The sequence below is a fragment of the Sabethes cyaneus genome, chromosome 1, assembly GCF_943734655.1.
Source record: "Sabethes cyaneus chromosome 1, idSabCyanKW18_F2, whole genome shotgun sequence".
Lineage (NCBI taxonomy): Eukaryota > Metazoa > Arthropoda > Insecta > Diptera > Culicidae > Sabethes > Sabethes cyaneus.
In genome coordinates, this window is record NC_071353.1 from 165,924,646 (window position 1) to 165,945,817 (window position 21,172).

The 21,172-nt window shown below is 41.5% G+C and overlaps 3 protein-coding genes across 4 annotated transcripts in view; 2 read left to right on the forward strand and 1 right to left on the reverse strand.

The window, feature by feature from the left end:
* Positions 1 to 8,937, forward strand: part of LOC128732564 (uncharacterized) — a 42,278-nt gene extending 33,341 nt beyond the window's left edge. Inside the window, exons 4-7 of the mRNA XM_053825838.1 lie at positions 7,940 to 8,111; positions 8,177 to 8,338; positions 8,403 to 8,637; positions 8,702 to 8,937. Coding sequence (XP_053681813.1) covers positions 7,940 to 8,111; positions 8,177 to 8,338; positions 8,403 to 8,637; positions 8,702 to 8,937 — 805 coding nt within the window. The remainder of the gene's footprint in view (positions 1 to 7,939; positions 8,112 to 8,176; positions 8,339 to 8,402; positions 8,638 to 8,701) is intronic.
* Positions 8,938 to 16,491: 7,554 nt separating this feature from the next.
* On the forward strand, positions 16,492 to 17,731 carry LOC128732818 (peptidoglycan-recognition protein SA-like). 2 transcript variants are annotated; one of them, XM_053826222.1, is made up of 4 exons: positions 16,492 to 16,561; positions 16,623 to 16,652; positions 16,715 to 16,934; positions 16,993 to 17,731. In XM_053826222.1, exons 2-4 carry the CDS (start codon positions 16,625 to 16,627, stop codon positions 17,300 to 17,302), a joined length of 558 nt encoding a protein of 185 aa, XP_053682197.1. In that variant the 5' UTR covers positions 16,492 to 16,561; positions 16,623 to 16,624; the 3' UTR covers positions 17,303 to 17,731. The 2 variants fall into 2 exon arrangements, with proteins under 2 accessions (XP_053682197.1, XP_053682195.1); XM_053826220.1 differs by having other exon boundaries at positions 16,511 to 16,652.
* Positions 17,322 to 21,172, reverse strand: part of LOC128732817 (bis(5'-adenosyl)-triphosphatase ENPP4-like) — a 138,634-nt gene continuing 134,783 nt past the window's right edge. The window contains exon 5 of the mRNA XM_053826219.1: positions 17,322 to 18,900. Coding sequence (XP_053682194.1) covers positions 18,542 to 18,900 — 359 coding nt within the window. The 3' untranslated portion in view covers positions 17,322 to 18,541. The remainder of the gene's footprint in view (positions 18,901 to 21,172) is intronic.

Sequence of the window (21,172 nt, forward strand, 5' to 3'; positions counted from 1 at the left end):
TCTTCCAGCCGAGATCCCAACATCCAACGTACCTCAATGCTGGCTGGGAGGCCAAAATTCCCCATTTCCGGAATAAAATGCTTGCGGTTAGGCTGTGTCAGATTTTTTATTGTAAGAGACCCCCCCACCTCCCCCTAAAGCTAAATGATAATTCAAACCTTTAAACTAATATGTTATTAGCAACAGTATGGGCCGTTGCTTGATCTGGCTTTACCAAAAGTCAGATAATTTTCAAAAGTATCGAAGAACCTCACACGCTAGCAATTGAAAAAATGAAACGCATGGCTTTATCGGATTGGATTACCAATTGGCTATCGTCATACTTGACCGATCGTAGTGTATTCGTTAGATTACATGGCACCAAATCGCACTGTTTCTGTATCCCCAGTGGAGTGTGCCTCAAGGCAGTATGTTGAGACCATTACTTTTAATGTCCTGTTTGTAAGTGACATTTGTAATTACTTGGAATCGGAAAAGTTGCTATTCGCTGATGATCTCAAGATAATTCGGGCAGTGAAATCGTCGCATGATTTCAATGCTTTGCAACGGGACGGGACCGGCTATTCAACACTCGTGTGCTCTAAACGGTATCGCAGTGAATACATCGAAAGGCAGGGTCATCCCTACGAGATCATCAGCATTTTACTTACCAAATTCACGATGATGAGTTGCAATGCACTGAGTGTGTTAAAGATTTTATTCGCAACCATTGACAGCAACATGAGATTCAAAAAATACATCGAGTGGAAATCCCGGGTAAACTTACACTTACCACGGATTCGCGGTACGCTGATAGGGAACAAAGAGAAGCGAGTCTTCGATCGAGCAAACACCCGAGGAAGAATTATTGCCGGCCAGTTCACACTGCTGGCTCAAAAGTGCTACCGTGCCGTCCGTGTATCAATGTATGAAAATTATCGTGAATATCTCTAAAAAAATTGGAATCGTAACTAACGCTTAATAAAGTACCCTCAAGTTGATTTTCAGTCGTATATAACGATAATACATATGTTGGCACACATATGTTTTTCAGCATAGAATTGTATAGCAGTATGAAGTAAGTCGCGCTTAATCGGATTTTATCGTAAATTCTTACTTATATAGATACTTCCTCATCACGTATATCGCCTCCAGAATAGTACGGATATGCCAATTTCGCACATCACATACGACGTATTAGTATGTATATATGTACGTAATGCTGATTTTTTTACTTTTATCTTATACTAGCTGACCCGACAAACTTCGTATTGCCACGAATTAACCTGTGTTGTACATAAATCATGAATCTCGGATGATCTTTGTCACAATCTCGAGTTTTGCAAGATTCTGAGGAGTTCAACCTTAGATGATTCATTTTGGCAGTTACGTAACTATGAAAGCATCCCAGGTAACCAATTAGCATCGCCAATACTATTCAAATATAGGCCAATAAGCATTTAAGTCGCCTTAAATGCTACTTAAATGCTATTTTGGCAAAATATACAGCTACTTTACTGATAACCTTCTTATAGTGCTGACAATGCTAGTTTACAGCTAATTACCGACACGAAGAATTTGAATACAATTTTGGATGCCAATTTACAACACCTATGCAGTCAAAAAGCTAATATAATGCCAGATACGCTGATTTGCTGCTTATGTAAATGCTTATTAGTTACCTGGAATGGGTAGTTTACTATACAAATTTGCAATTTTCCCTCACACTAAAGTAGAAAACAACTACCCTGTCCCCTCATTGCATAGCCAGAAAGCGGATAGTAATATTCGCCATGATTGTACAACATTTTGCGGAATGTCATTTTGTGAAAAACCTTAAGCGGAATGTACCATTTCACCGAAAACTTTTTCGTGGAAAGTACCATTTCCCGATCCTCTCCTTACTCGCTGTCGCTCGTTCCAGGAAACCCAGGTAGACATAGGAAAACAAATAAACCTAGACAGTAGTGATTTCTGCGGAGAGTTGCCTCCCCCCAGTGGGTGTCGCTTCCGACGGCGGGTCGCCGGCAACATTCGCGGCCGTCTCGTCCTGAATGATCTAGTGTTACTATAGATAGTTTTTATGGTCTTGTTATTGACTAATGTTTAATGGAAGAGTCTCAAATTTCGCATTTCTAAAGTTTCGCAAAAATTTCTGTTTTATTTGTATGAGAGTCCATATCCCCCTACCACAGGGGTGAGCGGTCTCTAGCTATCATAAAATAAATTCAAGACTCAAAAATCTCCCACATGCCAAATTTGGTTCCATTTGCTTGATTAGTTCTCGAGTTATGAGGAAATTTGTATTTCGTTTGTATGGGAGCCCCCCCTCTTAAAGTGGGGAGGGGTCCTAATTCACCATAGAAAATATTTTTGCCTCCAAAAACCTTCACATGCCAAATTTGGTTCCATTTGCTTAATTAGTTCTCGAGGTATGAGGAAATTTGTATTTCATTTGTACAGGACCCCCCCTCTTAAAGTGGGGAGGGGTCCTAATTCACCATAGAAAATTTTCTTGCCCTCGAAAACTTTCACATGCCAAATTTGGTTCCATTTGCTTGTTTAGTTCTCGAGTTATAAGGAAATTTGTGTGGAAGCCCCCCCCCCCTCTTAAAGGGAAGAGGAGTTATAATTCCCCTTCTAAAAAGGGGAGGAGTCTCAATTTATCATAGAATAAATTTTTGTAACCAAAAACACCCACATGCCATGTTTGATTGATTTTGCTTGATTAGTTCTTAGAAATTTGTGTTTCATTTGTATGGGACCCCTTCCTCTTAGTGGCGGGAGGGGTCTCTAACCATCACTAGAACCTTTCATGGCCCCAAAACCCTCTACATGCAAATTTTCACGCCGATTGGTTCAGTAGTTTTTGATTCTATAAGGAACATCGCGACAGAAATCCATTTTTATATATAAGACTAGCTGACCCGACAAACTTCGTATTGCCACAAATTAACCTGTGTTGTACATAAATCATGAATCTCGGATGATCTTTGTCACAATCTCGAGTTTTGCAAGCCCCCCAGTGGGCGGCGCTTCCGACGGCGGGTCACCGGCAACACTCGCGATCGTCTCGTCCTGAATGATCTAGTGTTACTATAGATAGTTTTTGTGGTCTTGTATTGACTAATGTTTTATGGAAGAGTCTCGAATTTCTCGAGTTCGATTAGTTTTTGAGTTTCGCAAAAATTTCTGTTTTATTTGTATGAGAGTCCATATCCCCCTACCACAGGAGTGAGAGGTCTCTAACTATCGTAAAATAAATTCAAGACTCCAAAATCTCCCACATGCCAAATTTGGTTCCATTTGCTTGATTGGTTCTCAAGTTATAAGGAAATTTGAATTTCATTTGTATGGGAGCTCCCCTCTTAAAAGAGGAAGGGGTCGTAATTCACCATAGAAAAAATTTCTGCCATCTAAAACTCCCACATGCCAAATTTGGTTCCATTTGATTGATTAGTTCTCGAGATAAGAGGAAATTTGCATTTCATTTGTATGGAAGCTCACCCTCTTAAAGGGGAGATGGGCCATAACTCGCTTTCTAAAGAAGAGAGGGGTCTCAATTCACCATAGAAAAAAATATTGCGTCCAAAACCACTTACATGTCAAATTTGGTTCCATTTGCTTGATTAGTTCTCGAGTTATGAGGAAATTTGTTTTTCATTTGTATAGGAGCCCCCCCTCCTCTTAAAGTGGGGAAATCCATAGAAAATATACCATAGAAAATATTCTTGCCTACAAAAACACCCACATGGTAAATTTGGTTCCATTTGCTTGATTAGTTCTAGAGTTATGAGGAAATTTGTATTTCGTTTGTATGAGAGCCCCCCCTCTTAAAAAGGTAAGGGGTCCTAATTCATCATAGAAAAAATGGTTGCCTCCAAAAACACCCACATGCCAGATATGGTTCCATTTGCTTGATTAGTTCTCGAATTATGAGGAAATTTGTATTTCATTTGTGTAGAAGCACCCCCTCTTAAAGTTGGGAGGGGTCCTAATTCACCATAGAAAATATTTTTGCCTCCAGAAACTTCCACATGCCAAATTTGGTTCTATTTACTTGATTAGTTCTCGAGTTATGAGGAAATTTGAATTTCATTTGTATAGGAGCCCCCCCCCCTCCTAAAGTGGGTAGGGGTCCCAATTCATCATAGAAAAAAGTTTTGTCTTCAAAACACCCACGTGCCAAATTTGGTTCCATTTGCTTGATTAGTTCTCGAGTTATGAGGAAATTTGTATGGAAGCCCCCCCCTTTTAAAGAGGAGAGGAGTTATAATCCCCCTTATAAAGAGGGGAGGGGTCTCAATGTACCATAGAATAAATTCTTGTCACCGAAAACACCCACATGCCAAATTTTGTTCTATTTGCTTGATTAGATGTCGAGTTATGCAGAAATTTGTGTTTCATTTGTATGGGAGCCCCCCCTCTTAGTGGGGGCAGGGGTCTCTAACCATCACTAAAACCTTTCCTGGCCCCAAAACCCTCTACATGCAAATTTTCACGCCGATTGGTTCAGTAGTTTTTGATTCTATAAGGAACATCGCGACAGAAATCCATTTTTATATATAAGATTAACTTTTAGCAGAAAAATCCGCTATTCAGCTGGTTTATCAGCTTTGGAGGAAAGCAGGTTTGGAAAAACTTAAAGTAGCTTAAACATCGCTTGGTCAAACACCATTTGAGTGCTTACTTTATGCAGCTTGGATCGCCTTAAACCAACTCGTAAACAGCAGTTGCTCTTGCTGTTTACGAGTTGGTTTAAGGCGATCCAGTGTACAAGATTTTTCGAAAACAGACACTAATGAAGGCTGCATGTCGTAGGCGAAATACGTATCTGTAACGAATAAATATAAATAGTAGAATTTAATTGGAAAGTTTTTAATTTCAGAAGATGGCGGTTCAATTTGCGGAAGATGACGACATGCATTTTTAATTAGTTTGCATATACGAATTCAAGTTATTCGAAATTTAAAATATAGCTTATGACGCCAAAGCAAAATAAAAATGCGTTCCATTTTTGAAATTTGAAAATAGATTATTTTTTGGCTGCATAAAGGTTAATGAGACGTTGATTAAGCGACTTAAAAAGCATCGCAAAATTATTTCTCGTTCTAAAAATAGAATTGACAGCATTGCGCAAATTGGTTATTTCAAAACACGCAAAAGCCTCTATTAAGCTCCATTGCAGCTTTGAAAGCAGTAACAAGTAACAATTTCAGGCTGATCAAAGGCTTTTATAGCTGAATTAATTCTACCTGTGGTTGAACTATGGTTTAGTATTAGAAATAAAAACCTTTTTTCAGCTCTTAAACATGAAAATTTGGTGATTCTATCAAGCTTCGGGCTTGCTGATAGCTGCTTTCGAAACTGCAATGGAGCCTAATAGAGGCTTTTGCGCGTTTTTGAATAACCAATTTGCGCAAAGCTGGAAACAAGGCGCACGGAGGTTATATAAAGGGCGATAAAAAGGCCTCAAGCGAAATAGGTTGTATAAGTTCTCCAATTTCGGCTGAATAAGTATTGCAGAATTGTTTACATAAATTTTATTCGATGCATATTCAGCTATGGATGAATAATAATGGCTGCTAAAATATTTAATCAACGCATAAATGTTTTGTGGAAGGACTGTTTATTACGATGACAAATCGTTTATTCAGCTAGTATAGCACAATTGTTGAAGAGAGGTTGAAGATGCGCCTAATCTGCTTGTGACACTATTATGTGAAGCAGCTGATTTACAGCGCATTCGTTGGTTGCTTAATCATTTATAGAATACAGCGTTATTCAGCGTCTACCACCTGTATTCAGAGTTAAATCAGCTGTGACCAAATCAGTAGCATTTTAATTCAGCTTCGGTGTTTGCTGGGCTAGCTTTGAGAAAAGTTTGCCTGCGAGTGACCACTCCGGCCGAGGACGAGGAGAGCTATCACCGCTTCTGTCAAAGTTTACTCAGATGTTGTCATCTTGACTAATCAACGTAGCTCTTGACGATATCCAAATTTGCTAAAGTTTTTACTAACAAATTCTTTGGCGGTAAAATTGTTCAAGAACGCGATTAGATCTCCCTATTTCGGATAACAACTGCAGTAGAGCAATATGCAGACATGTTCTTAGCGAAAATTGTGCTTACTACGGACTCCAAAAGACCCTGAGGTCTGGGAAACTGGAAAGTGTGGGAAAGTCGAGACATTGGAGACGGACAGCCATGAACCGAGTTTGTTGGCTTGACGATTCCTCGCTCGAGTGTGTGGCTGTACTTCAGGTTAGGAGCGGCTCATGGCAGCGTGTGATCCGAAGTGAGCGACTGAGTTAAGAGCTGCTTTAACAAGTGAATGGTTGTGGGTTCGAATCTTAATAGAATCTGGCCATTCGATGTATAAATGACTTTAGCATGGGTTTATTCTTAGGTTCCTCATTCCTCTTTTTTTGTGCTGAACTCTATATTACTCCGATGAAGCCTCTTGAAACAGAAAAAAGTCACTCTTATGGTTAAATGTACTGGTAAATCTTGCCAGGGATGACTGTAATTTCGGCCAGCATCGACATGAGGAACGAGGTGGCTAAAGTAGAGTAAGCATTGAAGGAAGGGCAAATCCATTACACACAAGTACACATAAAACTTAATAAACATATTGCTCACTCATGAGTGATTTTGGCAAAAAGAAATGCAGTGCAAATTACAGCAGGCACTCGGACGGTATCATGAGTCCACAAAAAAAAACGCAAAAAGTTATATAAAAAGAGTTTTCTAGTGTAGTCGGTCGAAAACCATAAAATCTACGCAAGTTCTTACGTCTGTTTCAAGTCGCATCCAGCAACGGTACTGGAAACTACCGGGACGGGACCGTTCTGTAAAACCCTATCGGACCCTTCGGGGGATGCAGAATGCCGAACTGCCGAACGAAATCAATCATATACTGCAAAATAATCGCAATCCATTCCGCATATAATCCATTTTCCGCATCACACGGAAGAAAACGATTTGTCAAATGTCGCGGATTGCTGATTTACAACCCACCGAACCGAACCTTCCTTCCTCCTTCTGTTCTGATGTCTGCACGGAAAATTCTGCAGTCGGCAAGAAATCGAAACTCGATCATCGTAGTTGGCGGCAGGTAGGGGTTTTAGACCTAAGAACTCTGTAGGAAAAGAAAGTTTTTTTCAGAAACACAAAAATTATCAGCTGTGCTTCGTGTGGTGGACGAACGGACGGATGGACGGCCGGATGGATAATTTACGATTCGAACCTGTTCCGTTTGAATATTTTTCAGCATCTATCTGTGTCGCTGACGAGGTCATAAAAATTATGGAACGAGGCGCACCGTGGAACGCGATATTTCCACATGAATAAACATTTACTTTTTATGGACTGCGGATAGGATATCGGTTGGTTCCCTTCGTTCGTTCGTTCGTTCTTTCGTTCCTTCGGCCGGTCGGTATAGGGTTTGTGGGTGGGGGTAGCATATCCTGCGTCCTTTTATATACCGCCATATGATGAATATGTGAAGGAATAAATGCATATCGGTCCTGCTAGTGCTAGTGCTAGCAGCAACAGCGGCAGGCCGTGGGTTGAACAGGTTTTGCTTGCATGATTAATGGTTTCAGCGCAAGCATTCGGTACGATGCACGTGTGTACGGTGAACGTTTGTCTAGGGAACCGATATCGATACCCCGTGCCGTGCCGTGGCACGTACAGGTGGGTGAAGGCTGCTCGAGTGCACCTCGTAGGCGCACCTTTTTCATGCTTCACTAGGCACTCGGTACGCGATGGAGTCGCGCGGTTCGTTATCCGGTCGAACTTTGCACAGAGGGTGACGTCAAAATATTTGAAGGACGCGAACAGTAGGCGTTGTCCAGTGAAGCGTGAGAATCTTTGCCATGTGATCGAAACTAATTTAAATGCAATTGAGCCGATCTAAACTAATTTTTGTCGGTCCCTTTCACATATTTTTGTTTTCAGAGACCATTTTCCGTTCTACAAGTCCAACGACGATCGGTGGAAGAACTCCGTCCGGCACAACCTGTCAATCAACCCTCACTTTCGCAAGGGCAATAAAGCGCCGCAAGGTGCCGGTCACCTGTGGACAATATCCAGTCGGGATTCGGAAGCCAATTTTCTTGCCTGGGAACATGTAAGCCTTCGCCCAGATGAACTAATCTAGAAACACTCCTAAGTTGCATTCTTTTTTTTTGACAGAAACGCCAACGATTGGAGCTGTTCTTCAAGATGGAGGCAGCCAACGCCAAAAATGCTCGCGAGCAACCGCCGGGTTCACCCAGCCAGGATGAGATTGCGGCAGCCACCGCCAGCTTAGCGCAGTACGAACCGCACTCACCCGAGCAACGATCGGCTTCGGAGGTTCGAAGCAGCGGTCTTAAAAATTCGTTCAGTCTCACCCTCAATTTTTTTTTCTTTTCCACAGTCCATTGACTTCCGCAACCCGCAACCGGGCACGTCCAGCCAGCATCACCCACAACTGGGCCAACCGCAGCCACCGTACGCCAACGTTGCGAACAATCAATTCGAAGTGGTCCAGGGTGACGAGCTGAAACGGTCCGCCGGTGAGATCCTGAACGGGATTCGTCGAAACGTGGAAGTTCAAATTGTGCATCCGATCAATTCGAACAATTTTCAGGCCTACGCCCTGCTGGATTCAGGTACGCTTTGCACCCTTTTTGCCAACCCAAACATTCATCGACCGACCGACCGACTCATTCACAGATTACTACCTGGCGGACTATCTGAACCCGGTTTCGAAGGAGGAAATAGTGCAGGAGTGTGGCCTGCGGTCGGCTTCCGGGCACCGCACGGATGCGGCTCCCGGGGCGGACTACTACATCACAACCATCGATCCGATCGAGCTCGGCATCAACATGAGCTCCGGCCAGGATGAGGATCAGATTCTCTTCGAGGATGACTTTAATCTCAACTACTTCGGTAATAATATTATGACTTGACGGCGCGTTGCCAACGGTGGAGGCTGCCTGCAGTCGCAGCAACAGCAACAGCAGGAGCAGCAACCGCAGGAGCAACAGCAACTAATGGGAATTGTTTCGGCGTCGGTGGAGACGACCTGTTCTAAACTGGAACCGGGTTGCGCGTATCCGCCGTAGGATGCCGGGTGGGTTCTAGTCGTTTTGTGATCAGCGTCGCTTGACGCTGGAGGTTTTAAGTAGGAGTGATGTTTCTTTTTTCCTTTTATTCTGTCAATTGTGTTTGGAATATTTTAATCAACTTAGATACTTAGACACATAATTGATCTCGGCAGCAATCGGGCGGTACTAATCATGTATATAGAGTTTAGATTGATATGGAAGTTGCCTTTCTATTTGCAATAAACAGAATTATTCTAGTCCAACGTAACTCAGCAGTACGGTAAGTGGGTTTGTATTTGTTTTCAAAATCGTTCGTAGGAATTATCACTACAATGAAAATTTGTTCAAAAGATCAAAATTTACCAATTATTCTCCAAATCTCTAGATAATAATTTTTAGTTTTAACAGGATTCCAAACCGATATCGGTATCCATAGGTCGAAACAACTAACTCCGCCATTTTTTACATTCCAAGAGGCAAAAGAGAATTATTTATTCACATTTGCTTCAAACTTTCATTCTAGAGCTTTAACTACTCGAAACGTTAGATTTTTGTACCAATTCTCGGATTCTTTGGCATTGAAGTGACTGTTGTTTTGTAATACGCTGGAAAGAAAAATAGCAGTAGGCCATGATGACGAGAGCCGAGCCGTATCGAACGTCAAACTTTTTCGCTCGTCCGTTCATGGTGCCAAGTGTTTGTTTTGTGTGTTTTTCGGGTGAAAATTTATTTTATTACCTAACTAGAATTTGCAAAAATTATTTGTCGGATTGAAGAAGACAATCATCATTTTGTAGGTATTAACGTTATGAATTTACCGAACGTTTTTGTGAATAAATCTGATTATTTTCATTGGTATAGCATTAACCAATGCTTAGTTGGTCAAGCATAAAGTAAAAATCTGTGCATAAGATTGTTTACAAAACAATTGAAAAGTGGATCATTTGATAGAACAATCAAACAAAAGCAGATGGAATGTGAAAAAGTGTTAAAAGTAGCAATGATTGAACATAGTGTTTTAGACATTATGTCGCGAATCAAAGGCATCGTCATCGATTTGATCTGTAGACGGAACCAGTGCAGGTGGTATGTAAAAAAACGTCCTGTTTAATGAATTGAGAATTGTTTTTAGGCATCCTGGTTCTATCGGGTTCTCTGCTGAATATTGTTTTTACTGCTCGCTCACCCGGATCCGTACTGCGTGGCCAGCCCACTGTGCCAACTGCCGTGGTGGCTTTTGCCGTATCCAAAATTCCTTTCCACTGTATTCGGTACTGGGCTACTCTTCGCTTATTGTTCAAGCCATCTAACACGCTGGGCCCCGCCATCCCTGGGGCCGGAGGGGTTCTCGAAGAGAACGGTTTTCACTGCACAGTCGTCCGGCATTCTGGCATTCTTGCGACGTGGCCGGCCTACCTTAGCCTCCCAACTTTCGTCAGCTGTTGGATAGGAATCTCTTCAAGTAGTGCCTGCAAGTCGTGGTTCATACGTCTACGCCACTCTCCGCTTTCCGTATGTACTCCGTCAAAAATAGTCCGCAACTACTTATGTTCAAATACACCAAGTGCACGTATTTCTTCCATAATCAAAGTTACTGTCTCAAGCCCGTAGTTGAGGACTACCGGTTTGGTTAGCGTTTTATATGTTCCTTGGTTGAAGCCTCTGACGAAGGAAAAAATAGTCTCGACTTCCATTTCCGGTTGTGGTCGGCGGTGACCAGAGACCCCAAATATACAAACTCATCAACCACTTCCAGCTCATCGCCGTCAATAATCACTGTACATGAGAGGCGAGCGTTGCTTTCTCTGGAGCCTGTTCCTACTATGTACTTGATTTTATAGCATTGATTTATAAGCAATCTTTGCTTCCGCCGACCCAACGTTCCGAGTAATGATGTCGAGCTCGTCTGCGAAGGCTAAGAGTTGGCTACTTTTGATGAAGACCATTCTTCTCATTTCGATGCCCGTTCGCCGGATCACATCTTCAATTTACTTACTTACTTATGTATTTGTGTCCGTCGGTCCGGCAAAACAAACGGATGAAATCAGAGATCTCCACTGCTGACGGTTACCCGCCATGGCTTTTGCCTGTCGCCAGGACAGGTTCTCGTCTACAGCCCGGATGTCGTTGGCTAAGCTGCATCGCCATAAGCCTCTGGGTCTGCCTCTTCTATACGCTGTCCTTGCGGGTTCCAGTCGAGTGCTTCTCTGCAGATCCCGTTCGCTTCTTTCCTCAAGGTATGTAGGTATTCTCGATTTGGTCTACTGTCAATTGCTCCAACTAAACTCCTCTACGCCTTAGTGTGCCCCAGATGTTTTCGTGGTTGAGTCGATTGAACGCCTTTTCGAAGTCCACGAACGCCAGCAGAAGAGAGTCCTGGAATTCGTTGATGTGTTCCAATATGATGCGGAGCATTGTGACATGGTCTACACATGATCCTACACTTTATTGCAACGTGGTTTTAAAATTTCAACTCGTCCCTGGTGGTTATCAGCATCTAGCCAACTTCCTGGTTCCTGCAATACTGGTGGGATACCTTCTGCGAGAATGTCCACTCACGTCTCTCCTCGGCTGGTCTTGCTGCAGCACTTTCTCAGCTACATCTGGGTGAGCCGAGAAAGCACTTTCAAGTTCGTATTTGATGATTAAACTTCAATGGGAATACAAAGCAACTTCTGACAGAACTTGAAAGTTCGCAAAAAAATCACTTAAGTCGCTATAAAGAACACTATTCAGTTCAAAAAGAAATTCCAATAATCTTAAAATTAAAAGATTGGGGGAATTTCCCACTTCTTCCTGTTTTATAGATTCATGACATTTCTCATTTAAACTAAGGCATTCAATTTCGGTTAAATAGTGATAACCAATATCAATTATTTTATTTGATGAAAGATCATCTGAAGACTAATCGACTTGCTTATTATAAATATTAATTTACACACACCACGAACCAAACCTCGGGGGATTCGAACTTCGAGTTTCGGTGACTTAGATGCATACCGTTGCTCCGTTGCTGGAATATACTATCTGCATCGATTTTACTCGATGTGCTAATTTCTCACGAACCACAGCCCCGAATCTACCTTACACTCAAAGACAACTCATCGGCAAAATGTATGTCACTAGCGGCGCCAGAGATGGCGCAATGCATCAGGATAGGCTTGCAACACGGAACGCTCGGGTTCAAATCCAACAGCGGTCGGTGACTTTTTTTATATGGTCTATCTTAATCGCATGAACCGACTTTACAGAAGTCAGGAGGAGGCGGAGGTAGAACATAGAAGAATAGTATAAAAATAGAACTTAAAGTGCTATTTTATAAATTTATGTTAAAGTTTCTTCAGAAGCTGCTTAGCGCTCTATGCAGCGAACTCCAGGCAGCTTTTTAAGTTCGGTTTATTACAGGTAAAGCTGCTTAGCAAGCTATAGATCAATAGACATAAAGCTTATTAACCTTCCTTAGACACCAGTATCCGAACACTTAGTTACTTTCAAGTAACATGTTGTACTTTCAAGTTGCTACAGGTATAAACGATACTATAAAGTTCGGTTTTCAAACGTAGTGTCTGGTTGCTCAGCAAGAAAGTTCGGCGGAGCTAAATTTGAACCAAATGTGAACTTCCACGTTCGTTCCTTAAGTGAAATTCTAACTTTTGGTTGCTTGGGTCTGCTTTGGTTCCTAGTAGTTATACCTTCTACAAGAACCGTCTTGCAGGCGGAGACATTACACTCAGCCTTCGCATGAGTGTCCCCTTCTCTGTTTGCATACGACCCTAGTTTCCACCGGTTGTCCGATTTCCACTAAGGAACGTATCCCGGATGGTACCACGAGGAGGTAGAGACAGGGGTTGCTGAATAAGAGGCTGTGGAACTTCGTGGTGGTTCTAGAGCGCATTATTCAACCATTTACCATCCAAAAAAAAGTTTCGGAGTTAGGGCCTCCCCCTCCCTGTTACCAATGACCCCTCCCATTCTTATCAACCTCCCAGTGCTGATTTCCTTGTATCAAGGAATATGTGTACCAAGTTTGGTGGCGATCGGTCAAGACGTTCTGGAGTTATGGTTGAACATACAAACATACTCACGCTCACTTTTATATACATAGATAGATAAATGGTCTAACTGGCATGAAAAAAAGAAAAACAAAAGAATAATTGTGACCGAATGTGGAGGAAAAAGGGCACATTGAAAGAGGATAAAGTGGAAAGGAAGACGGGAGGACAGAAACGAGAGAAAATGAAACGAAAAACCAGGAGCTTGAATAGAAAAGGATGAAGAACGAAAGAGAAAAAAAGTTAAAACCAAAAAGGAAACGAAGAAAACGAGAAAGAAAATGAAAATGATCTGGACAGAACAGGAGTACAAACGGGACAAAAAAAAGAAAAAAACGGGATAGAAAAGGACAAAATACAGAAACAGGAAAATGGAGAAAAGAGAACAGAAAAAAGGAAAAACGGCACAGAAAAAGAATAAAAACTAGAGAAAAAAATGAAAAAGTAAGACAAAAAGAATTAAATGCAAAGAAAACCGAAACATGGCAGAAAAGTGCGAAAAGCGGGACATAATAAGAGGAAGTACGGAACAGATTAAAACTAAAAACGGGATAAAAAAAGTTAAAAAACGAAAAAAGATGCCGAAGTCGGGTCCGACTAAAAGTAAAAATAGGAGAACGAAAAAAGCAGAGAAAGACTAAAATCGGGACCGAATAGAAATAAGTTGGACAGAAAATGAGAAAAAACGATTCAGAAAAGAGGAAAAATGGGTCAGAAAATGTTGGAAAACGGAAGAAAGGAAAATCAGAGTTTGGGAAAAGGGCAAAAAGAAAAGGAACAGAGAAAAAGGAAAAGGCGGACAGAAAAGAGGAAAAAGAGAGTATGAAAAGGAAGGAAAACAAGACAAGAAAGACAACACAAAACAGGAGAAATCAAAAGGAGAATTCCGGGAGAGAAACAAGGAGGCCTATAGAGGAAACACAAACTAACAGACGTGATACTTCGAACAAATTTTCTAACAAAACATCGTTTCAATGACACCCCTAAAACAGAGCAGGTCGCTCTAAATTTACTTGTATATTATCTGACAACAGCGCCAGCGCAGGGTATCAAACAGGATATAACAGAAGAAGAATAGGAAATACACTCAAGTCGCTTTCTACGCGAAGGATACGTCCCGCGTAAATCAAAACCGCAAAAATTCCGAAAATCGCGTAAATTCCGAAAATCGCGTAAAAAATCGCGTAAGTTCCGAAATTCGCGTAAAAAAACCGCGTAAATTCCAAAGTTCGCATAAAAAAAATCAAAATTTCGCATAAAAAAAAACTTTGTGGATTTCAACACTACACGAAAAAATAGACGTTTTGAGCACATCCACGTAAATTCCGAAAAGCGCGTAAAAAACCGCGTAAATTCCGAAATTCGCGTAAAAATTGTCGCGTAAAAAGCGACTAGTGTTTAGAAAAACGGACTAAAGGAAATGTTACCTTTGTTAACGAAAGAGAAAAAAGAAAATATAATAAAATATGGAAAGAGAAAATGATAACGGAAGACAAAAAGGTCAAAATAGAACAGAAGAGACGAAAACAAAAACGGGATAGAAAAGGAGTTAAAAAGCGAAAAAAAGACGAAAACCGAGACCGAATAAAAGAAAAAGTCGAGCGTCGAACGGAAAATGGCAAAAAAAAATGGAAGAAAAAAGACGAAAAACGGTACGGAGGAAAATCAGCAAATGGGCGAAAACGGAATCGAAAAGAGAAAAGAAAAGATACAGAGAAAGAGGAAACAGCAGGCAAAAAAAAAAAGAAAAAATAGAAGAATTAGAAGAAGAGGAAACGACACAAGTAAGGGAATACAAAACGGGAAACAAGAAAAATCATAAGGAAAAAGAACAATAGCGAAAGAGAAAACAGAAAATCGATAGAGGAAATGAGGAAAACAGGAAAAAAGTCAAACGGGATATAACAGGCGAAAGTTGGCATAAAATGGAAAGAAAAAGAAGAAGAGTAAAACAGAAAAAACGGAATAAAACGAAGAAAAATCGGAGACGAAAAGGAAAAAACAGAGCAAAATCGAAATAAATGTGACATAGGACGGAAAAACGGGACATCAAAAAGAGGAAAATATGAACAGTTAGATAAAAACTGAAAACGAGAAAAAAGGGGAAAAGAGTCAATTTAATTTCAATCGACCGGTATTTTTGTGGTAAGTAATAGCCTCAGCTTTTGTTTATTTTTGGACATGCCAGTGTAAACTACGTTACCGAGGCCGCGATACCTACAGCTTTCCGCTGGTGGGTCTGCCAGCTTAGGTATAGCTTGCGGGGACACAGTATTTCAAATTTAGCCGCTCGTTCCGAGACACACACTATTTGAGCCGCGCCTCACCTGGGATACCGGTGCTTAAGATCGCACAGCTTCCTAGCTTGGCTCCTGCTCCAATTAGTACATGGAGCATTTCCTGGCATAGCCATCGATCATCATCGTTCCAATTAGATCTTCGAGGAGGCGCTAGGTCAAGGTGGGGCTTCAGGTAGCCAGAGCTCGTTCCAGGAAACTGCCTAGACCTGGAGCTGGAGCAAGGTCTGGCGAGTACTGGATGCTCACGCAACTGGAGATGACCGACCACAAACCGAGTGAGTTGGATGGAAGAATTGCGTTATTCAGGTCTTGTCGTGAGACATCAAATAAAACAGTGAGAACGCAGTCGGTACGGGAGGTCCACGCTTTTTTCCTTACCGCCTTGCGCCTAAGCGCAAAGTCAACATGTTTTTGGCTAGGCAAACATCAGAAGAGGAGCTTGGCGGTTGGTGTAATATTCATCCACATTTGCTCAAGTCCTGAAATGACTGATTCCGCTTTTTGCGGAAGACGTGTACAGTTCCAAACAGCTGAATTGAAGAGTTTTTATTATAGAGTCGGTTTGCGGTTAGCATAAAAACTCTGCGTCGGGCACAGCAACGAACAGTTAATTGATTTTTATACGTAAACCTCTAACGTTCTAGTAGTAAAGTGTAAGCGCAGGACATCTTTTTGTTTCGCTTAGCTTAGCGCATAGCTTAACAATGATAATTATTGCACTTAGTTTAGAACTAGGTAGGAACTTAAACAGATTTCCAAAGATAAATGTTTTGAAAGGTTGTATCGTTCAAAATAAATTATACAAAACGAAATAAAACAAAAATCGAAAAACATTAGTCGAAGGGTAAGAAACGAGTGAACTGGATTAGAGCAAGAAGTTTCACCCAACAAAAGAACCAGTACAGAGCGACTCGCTCTGACAGACTGCTTCCATAATTTTAATCGGTGAATCCCCGTTTGGAAGATTCCCGGCTGAGAACAAGCATAATAATTACTCGTACTGTGTTCGACTCGTTTTGCAGCCGACAGTATCAGCTCAATCGCAAGAACAAGTAGAACCACGCAACCGGTTGTCCTCGCTCGCACCGCACTTTGTTGCATTTGTCGACTCGAAGAGATAACAGCTTCACTTGGGTCAGATTTAATTACTAACTAAAAATGCAAACAAATAAGCTGGTTTTTCTGCTGCTTCTAGCGATGATGGAAAGTGATTCTGTTTCAAGTGGTTTGTTTGTTTCAATATTTTCCAAGAAACTTGGATCAATCAATAGTTACCGTGAATTACAGCCGAAACTCCGAGCGTTTGTCCGAACATATTGAAGCGTGCCCAGTGGAACGCGGCCAAGTCAACCAACGTAACCTACCAAATCAGACCGGTACCGTTCGTGGTAATCCACCACACGGTCACGGCGGAATGCAACGATGCGATGGTCGCCTGTAAACCGATCATCCGTTCAATTCAGGACCTCCATCAGAAAACCAACCGCTGGAGCGATATCGGCTACAAGTGAGTATTCGCTGCTGACCTCACAAAGCTCTTAGCTCTGAGTTATCTCTCACCGAAGCTTCCTGGTCACCAACGGTGGAAACGTCTACGAGGGCATCGGATGGCACCGGGTTGGAGCCCACACCAGAGGCTACAACAGCAAATCCATCGGCATTGCGTTCGTTGGAAATTTCGATCGGGTTCTACCCTCGGCGAAGGCCGTGCTGGCGGCCCAAAAACTGCTCGAATGTGGCGTACAGCTGGGCGAACTGCAGCCCGACTATTACCTGTACGGAGCGAGACAGCTCTCCTCCACGAACAGCCCGGGCGATACGCTGTACGATCTGCTGCTGGATTGGGAGCACTACGATTCGTCACCGGTGGTTTAAAACATAGATTGGAGCTGGTTTTACAGAACTTTATTACGTTAGGTCATTCTTTTTTTTTCTTTTCTTCTTTTACTTCAAGGGCAGCTTTGCCTCTTGTGTCAGACTTGGAAAAGGGCTCCGAAAAAAAAATGGAAATAGACGATTAGACGGGCACCCCTTTTTTAAGGGGTTACAATTTCCTCAAAACTATAATATACCGTAGGTACGTACATCTTCCAATCTCCGAAACAAAAAAACAGTACAGTTACAGCGTTTTTAGAAGTTGCGTGTATGTGTGTGTTGTGTGTAAAAAATATCACAAGAAGTTATCTCTTTTACTCTGTCTCCTTCTACGTTGCTAGATATAATAAAATCTTAGTTACAGAACAGTAATTTTTTTTTGTTAATTCTTTCGTTACATTTTTCTTTGTGTTCAATTGAAGAATCCCAAACCGGCACAGATTTTTTCTTTAATAAAATTATTCCTAGTGTACGATAGGTGCGAGTTATATATTTATTGGTACCGGTACTCTCGGTATTTCGTTAGATTTATATTTACAAACTATACGTCTGACTTTAAAATATATTTCATAGTTACAGTATATACTAGCAAATAATTACCTTTAATTATGGCTTGTTTATGTTTTGTGTTTGTTTTTCTCTCCTGCCGGTGAAACAACGCACACACAACTCACAGTGTTTTCCCGCTCACAGTCTCCAATTTCCGGCGAATTCGTGTAATTTTGTTTCATAGGTTTAAAATGTGTTTTAAATTTGTTTTTTTTTTCACTAACTTGGAATCAATTTCGATGCTGTTGATTTAAACGACGAGTTTACGACGTTTTTTCTCTCTACACGACAGTACGAGCAACGCCTACTATGTGAAACATCGATATCATTCTTAGGGAACGAACGCAAGTTTCGTTTTGACACTTACCCGACAGTATTGTCCAAATGCTCGTGTGTATTCTTCTTTTGTAGGTTTGTTTGTTTCGTTTTAAAGTGCAATTTTTTTTAAAGACAACCCAGGAAACTGAGCTCCTTTTGTTTGATATGTATCATACTGGGACAGGGGGGGGAGGGGGAGGAAAGATATAGCTTGGTTTCAACTGTCTACTGATAACAACATCCATCATTCAGTTTGTGGGGGGTTTGAAGGCAAACTACCGGGATTGAACAACAACAACTACTACCAGTCGACTATTTACAAACAAATCAGAAAACGAAAAGAGAAAAGAATACGGTTTGACGGAAGCCCACTCAAACGTCGATTGAAACCACGTCCCCATTGATGGACCCATTCGTGGGAAGATGATGCTGTTGCTGCTGGTGATGCTGATGATGATGATGATGATGATGCTGCTGCTGGTGGTGAAGGCGACTACTGGGCTGGTGCGATTGTTGCTGTTGCTGCTGCTGTTGTTGTTGTTGTTGTTGTTGTTGTTGATACTGATGCTGCTGTGCTGGCAGCAGCTTGTTGCCCTCGTCCAGGAACGATTCCGTTTCGTCGTACAGATAGTGCGGAACCAGATTTTCCCGTCGGCGACGCTGCCAAATAACCACCGCTCCGAGCATGCTGACCACACCGAATGAGACCAGCAGGCTGCCGGCGAAGATCACTGCAAAAAAAAATGGAGACAAAAAAACGTGTTGTTAAAACGAACGTTTTTCACTTGCTTTCGACGTTTCGATTTATATGAAACCTTTTTCAAGGATTAGAACACTATCGTTTTTCGTCTACTGGCTCTTTTCAGTTGAGCATTAACGGTCACTTTTATACAGTGCGAGCATTCGTTGTTCATAGGAAACTCACATTGTTAAAATAGAGCTTCAATACAAAATATGCACGATGGGGCCCCTAAGGAATCATTCCTAAACCATTTTTTCTCATTATTTTCGAGATTTTCAACCGTTGGTTGATTCTTCTTGTGTTCCTAGATCTATTGTGTGCAACATTTACTAATCAGTTAATTCCATCGCCGCATCCAGGATGCGCCTGTCGTATTCTACCCATCTTCTATTTGATCGGCGATAGATTTTCCTTCCGTACAATAACTAGCTGCTCCTCGGGGACTGGCACCGGAGACCGTCAGCATTTATTGTTTAGAGTAAGGAGGGGCAAAAGTGCGATGCGGGTAAAAGTGCGATTCAATGAGTTATCGGTGCAGATTCCGAGTGAATTGACTACATTGACATGGAGGGGTGACTACTTTGACAGCTTGAATCTAACGTAAACTTTGGTTGCTTACGAAGCGTAGTTGCTGAGTTATGTGCAAATGTTATTTTAGAGCAATATATCGTAAACAGGAGGATATTACTTGTTGAAAATTTGTAGCAGCGTTTTACATCACTCACATATCTGTTTTGAAAATACGGCGAAAGTAATTTACAAAATATATTTCGCTTTTCCGTAATTTAATCTAACCTCGCCAAGCGCCTAGCGGGGTAGAAGTTCGATTCACGGACGGGGCAAAAGTGCGATTCATGGACGAGGCCAGAATGTACAGCTAATTATATAAAGCTTTAGGCACTATATTACAGATACTAGAAATGAAAGATCTGCAGAAAACTGTGTGCTCTACCGATGTTGGCCGAAGAAAAACAAACGTTTTTCGATCTAACGGAGGCTGCAATACACCAGCGCCAAATAGAAAAGGTGCAAATTGAGAATATTCTCTACCGAAACATAACGCAGATTGAAGATAATATGGTTTTGTTCGCAACTGTTGTGCTAATTACATGGATCCGAGCTTCGCACTTTTGCCCCGTTAGTGGGGTAAAAGTGCGGATCGGCACTTGATCAGAAGAAAGAATTTATTTTGCAAAACACTATTACCACAGATGATTTATAGTTGGATGTGAAGACGTTAAGTTACTGCATCACTATAAAATATATTATGTTGTTGTCCTTCTTTATATCTCACGAAAATTGACGACAACTTCAAACATCGCACTTATGCCCCGCCCTAATCTATATGTATAAAATTTATCTGACTATAAGTCTACATAAATTATTTGGGGTCAAATTCATACAGTGGCGACTCGTCCGCATGTTCAACCTGTTCATAGGACAGGCAACAAAATTCAACCCGACAAATTTTTTTTCATCACTAGTTCATGATTTCGTTTGAACCGACGCATATGCAATACGAATAATTCGGTAAATTATTAGTTTAGTTTACGAAGCTGCTGAGCAAATCGCTCAACACGACGTTTGAACGTTGCTTTGATCTCAATGCACAAGCATATACCAACACATTATTCCTGGTGTTGATTCAGGGTACGAAGGAGATAAAAAGAGAATGTGAAACAGCTTTTACTCGAAGGGCGGGCGCATTATTGTCTCATTACTCGTTCGTCTTCAGCATTGAACAACTTACTACCACATATCCCTATGGCCTGCGCTTTGATTCCATTTTATCTAGTCACGCAGCTAATGAGCAAAACGTTCAATACGACGCTTGAACGTTACTTTAGAGATTAGCACCAGGAACAATGTATTGGTACGAAGGGAATGGCATATCGCATATGCATTATTCGCCAAATTTTCTCATTAACTCGTTCATCTTTAGCATTGAACAACTTACGCATATTGCTTGTGGTGCGTGTGGTGGTTGTTCTTGAATTTGGTTCAATAGGTAAATTGAACGGAAAGTCTTAGGTTCGTAGTTAAAATTCAGAGACGAGTTTGCTGGTAAAGTAAACCGCCGTATTCCGTTGTTATTTAAATATTAGGGGTATTCACGTAGCGCTTGTTATGTTGCGTATACGGAGTATTGCGTATTTATACTGCCGCTACTCTGCCGCTTCCATAGAAACCGGAACTGCTATACGAATTGCGGCAGCATATACACGAAATACACCGTTTACGCAACATTGCAAGCGCTACGT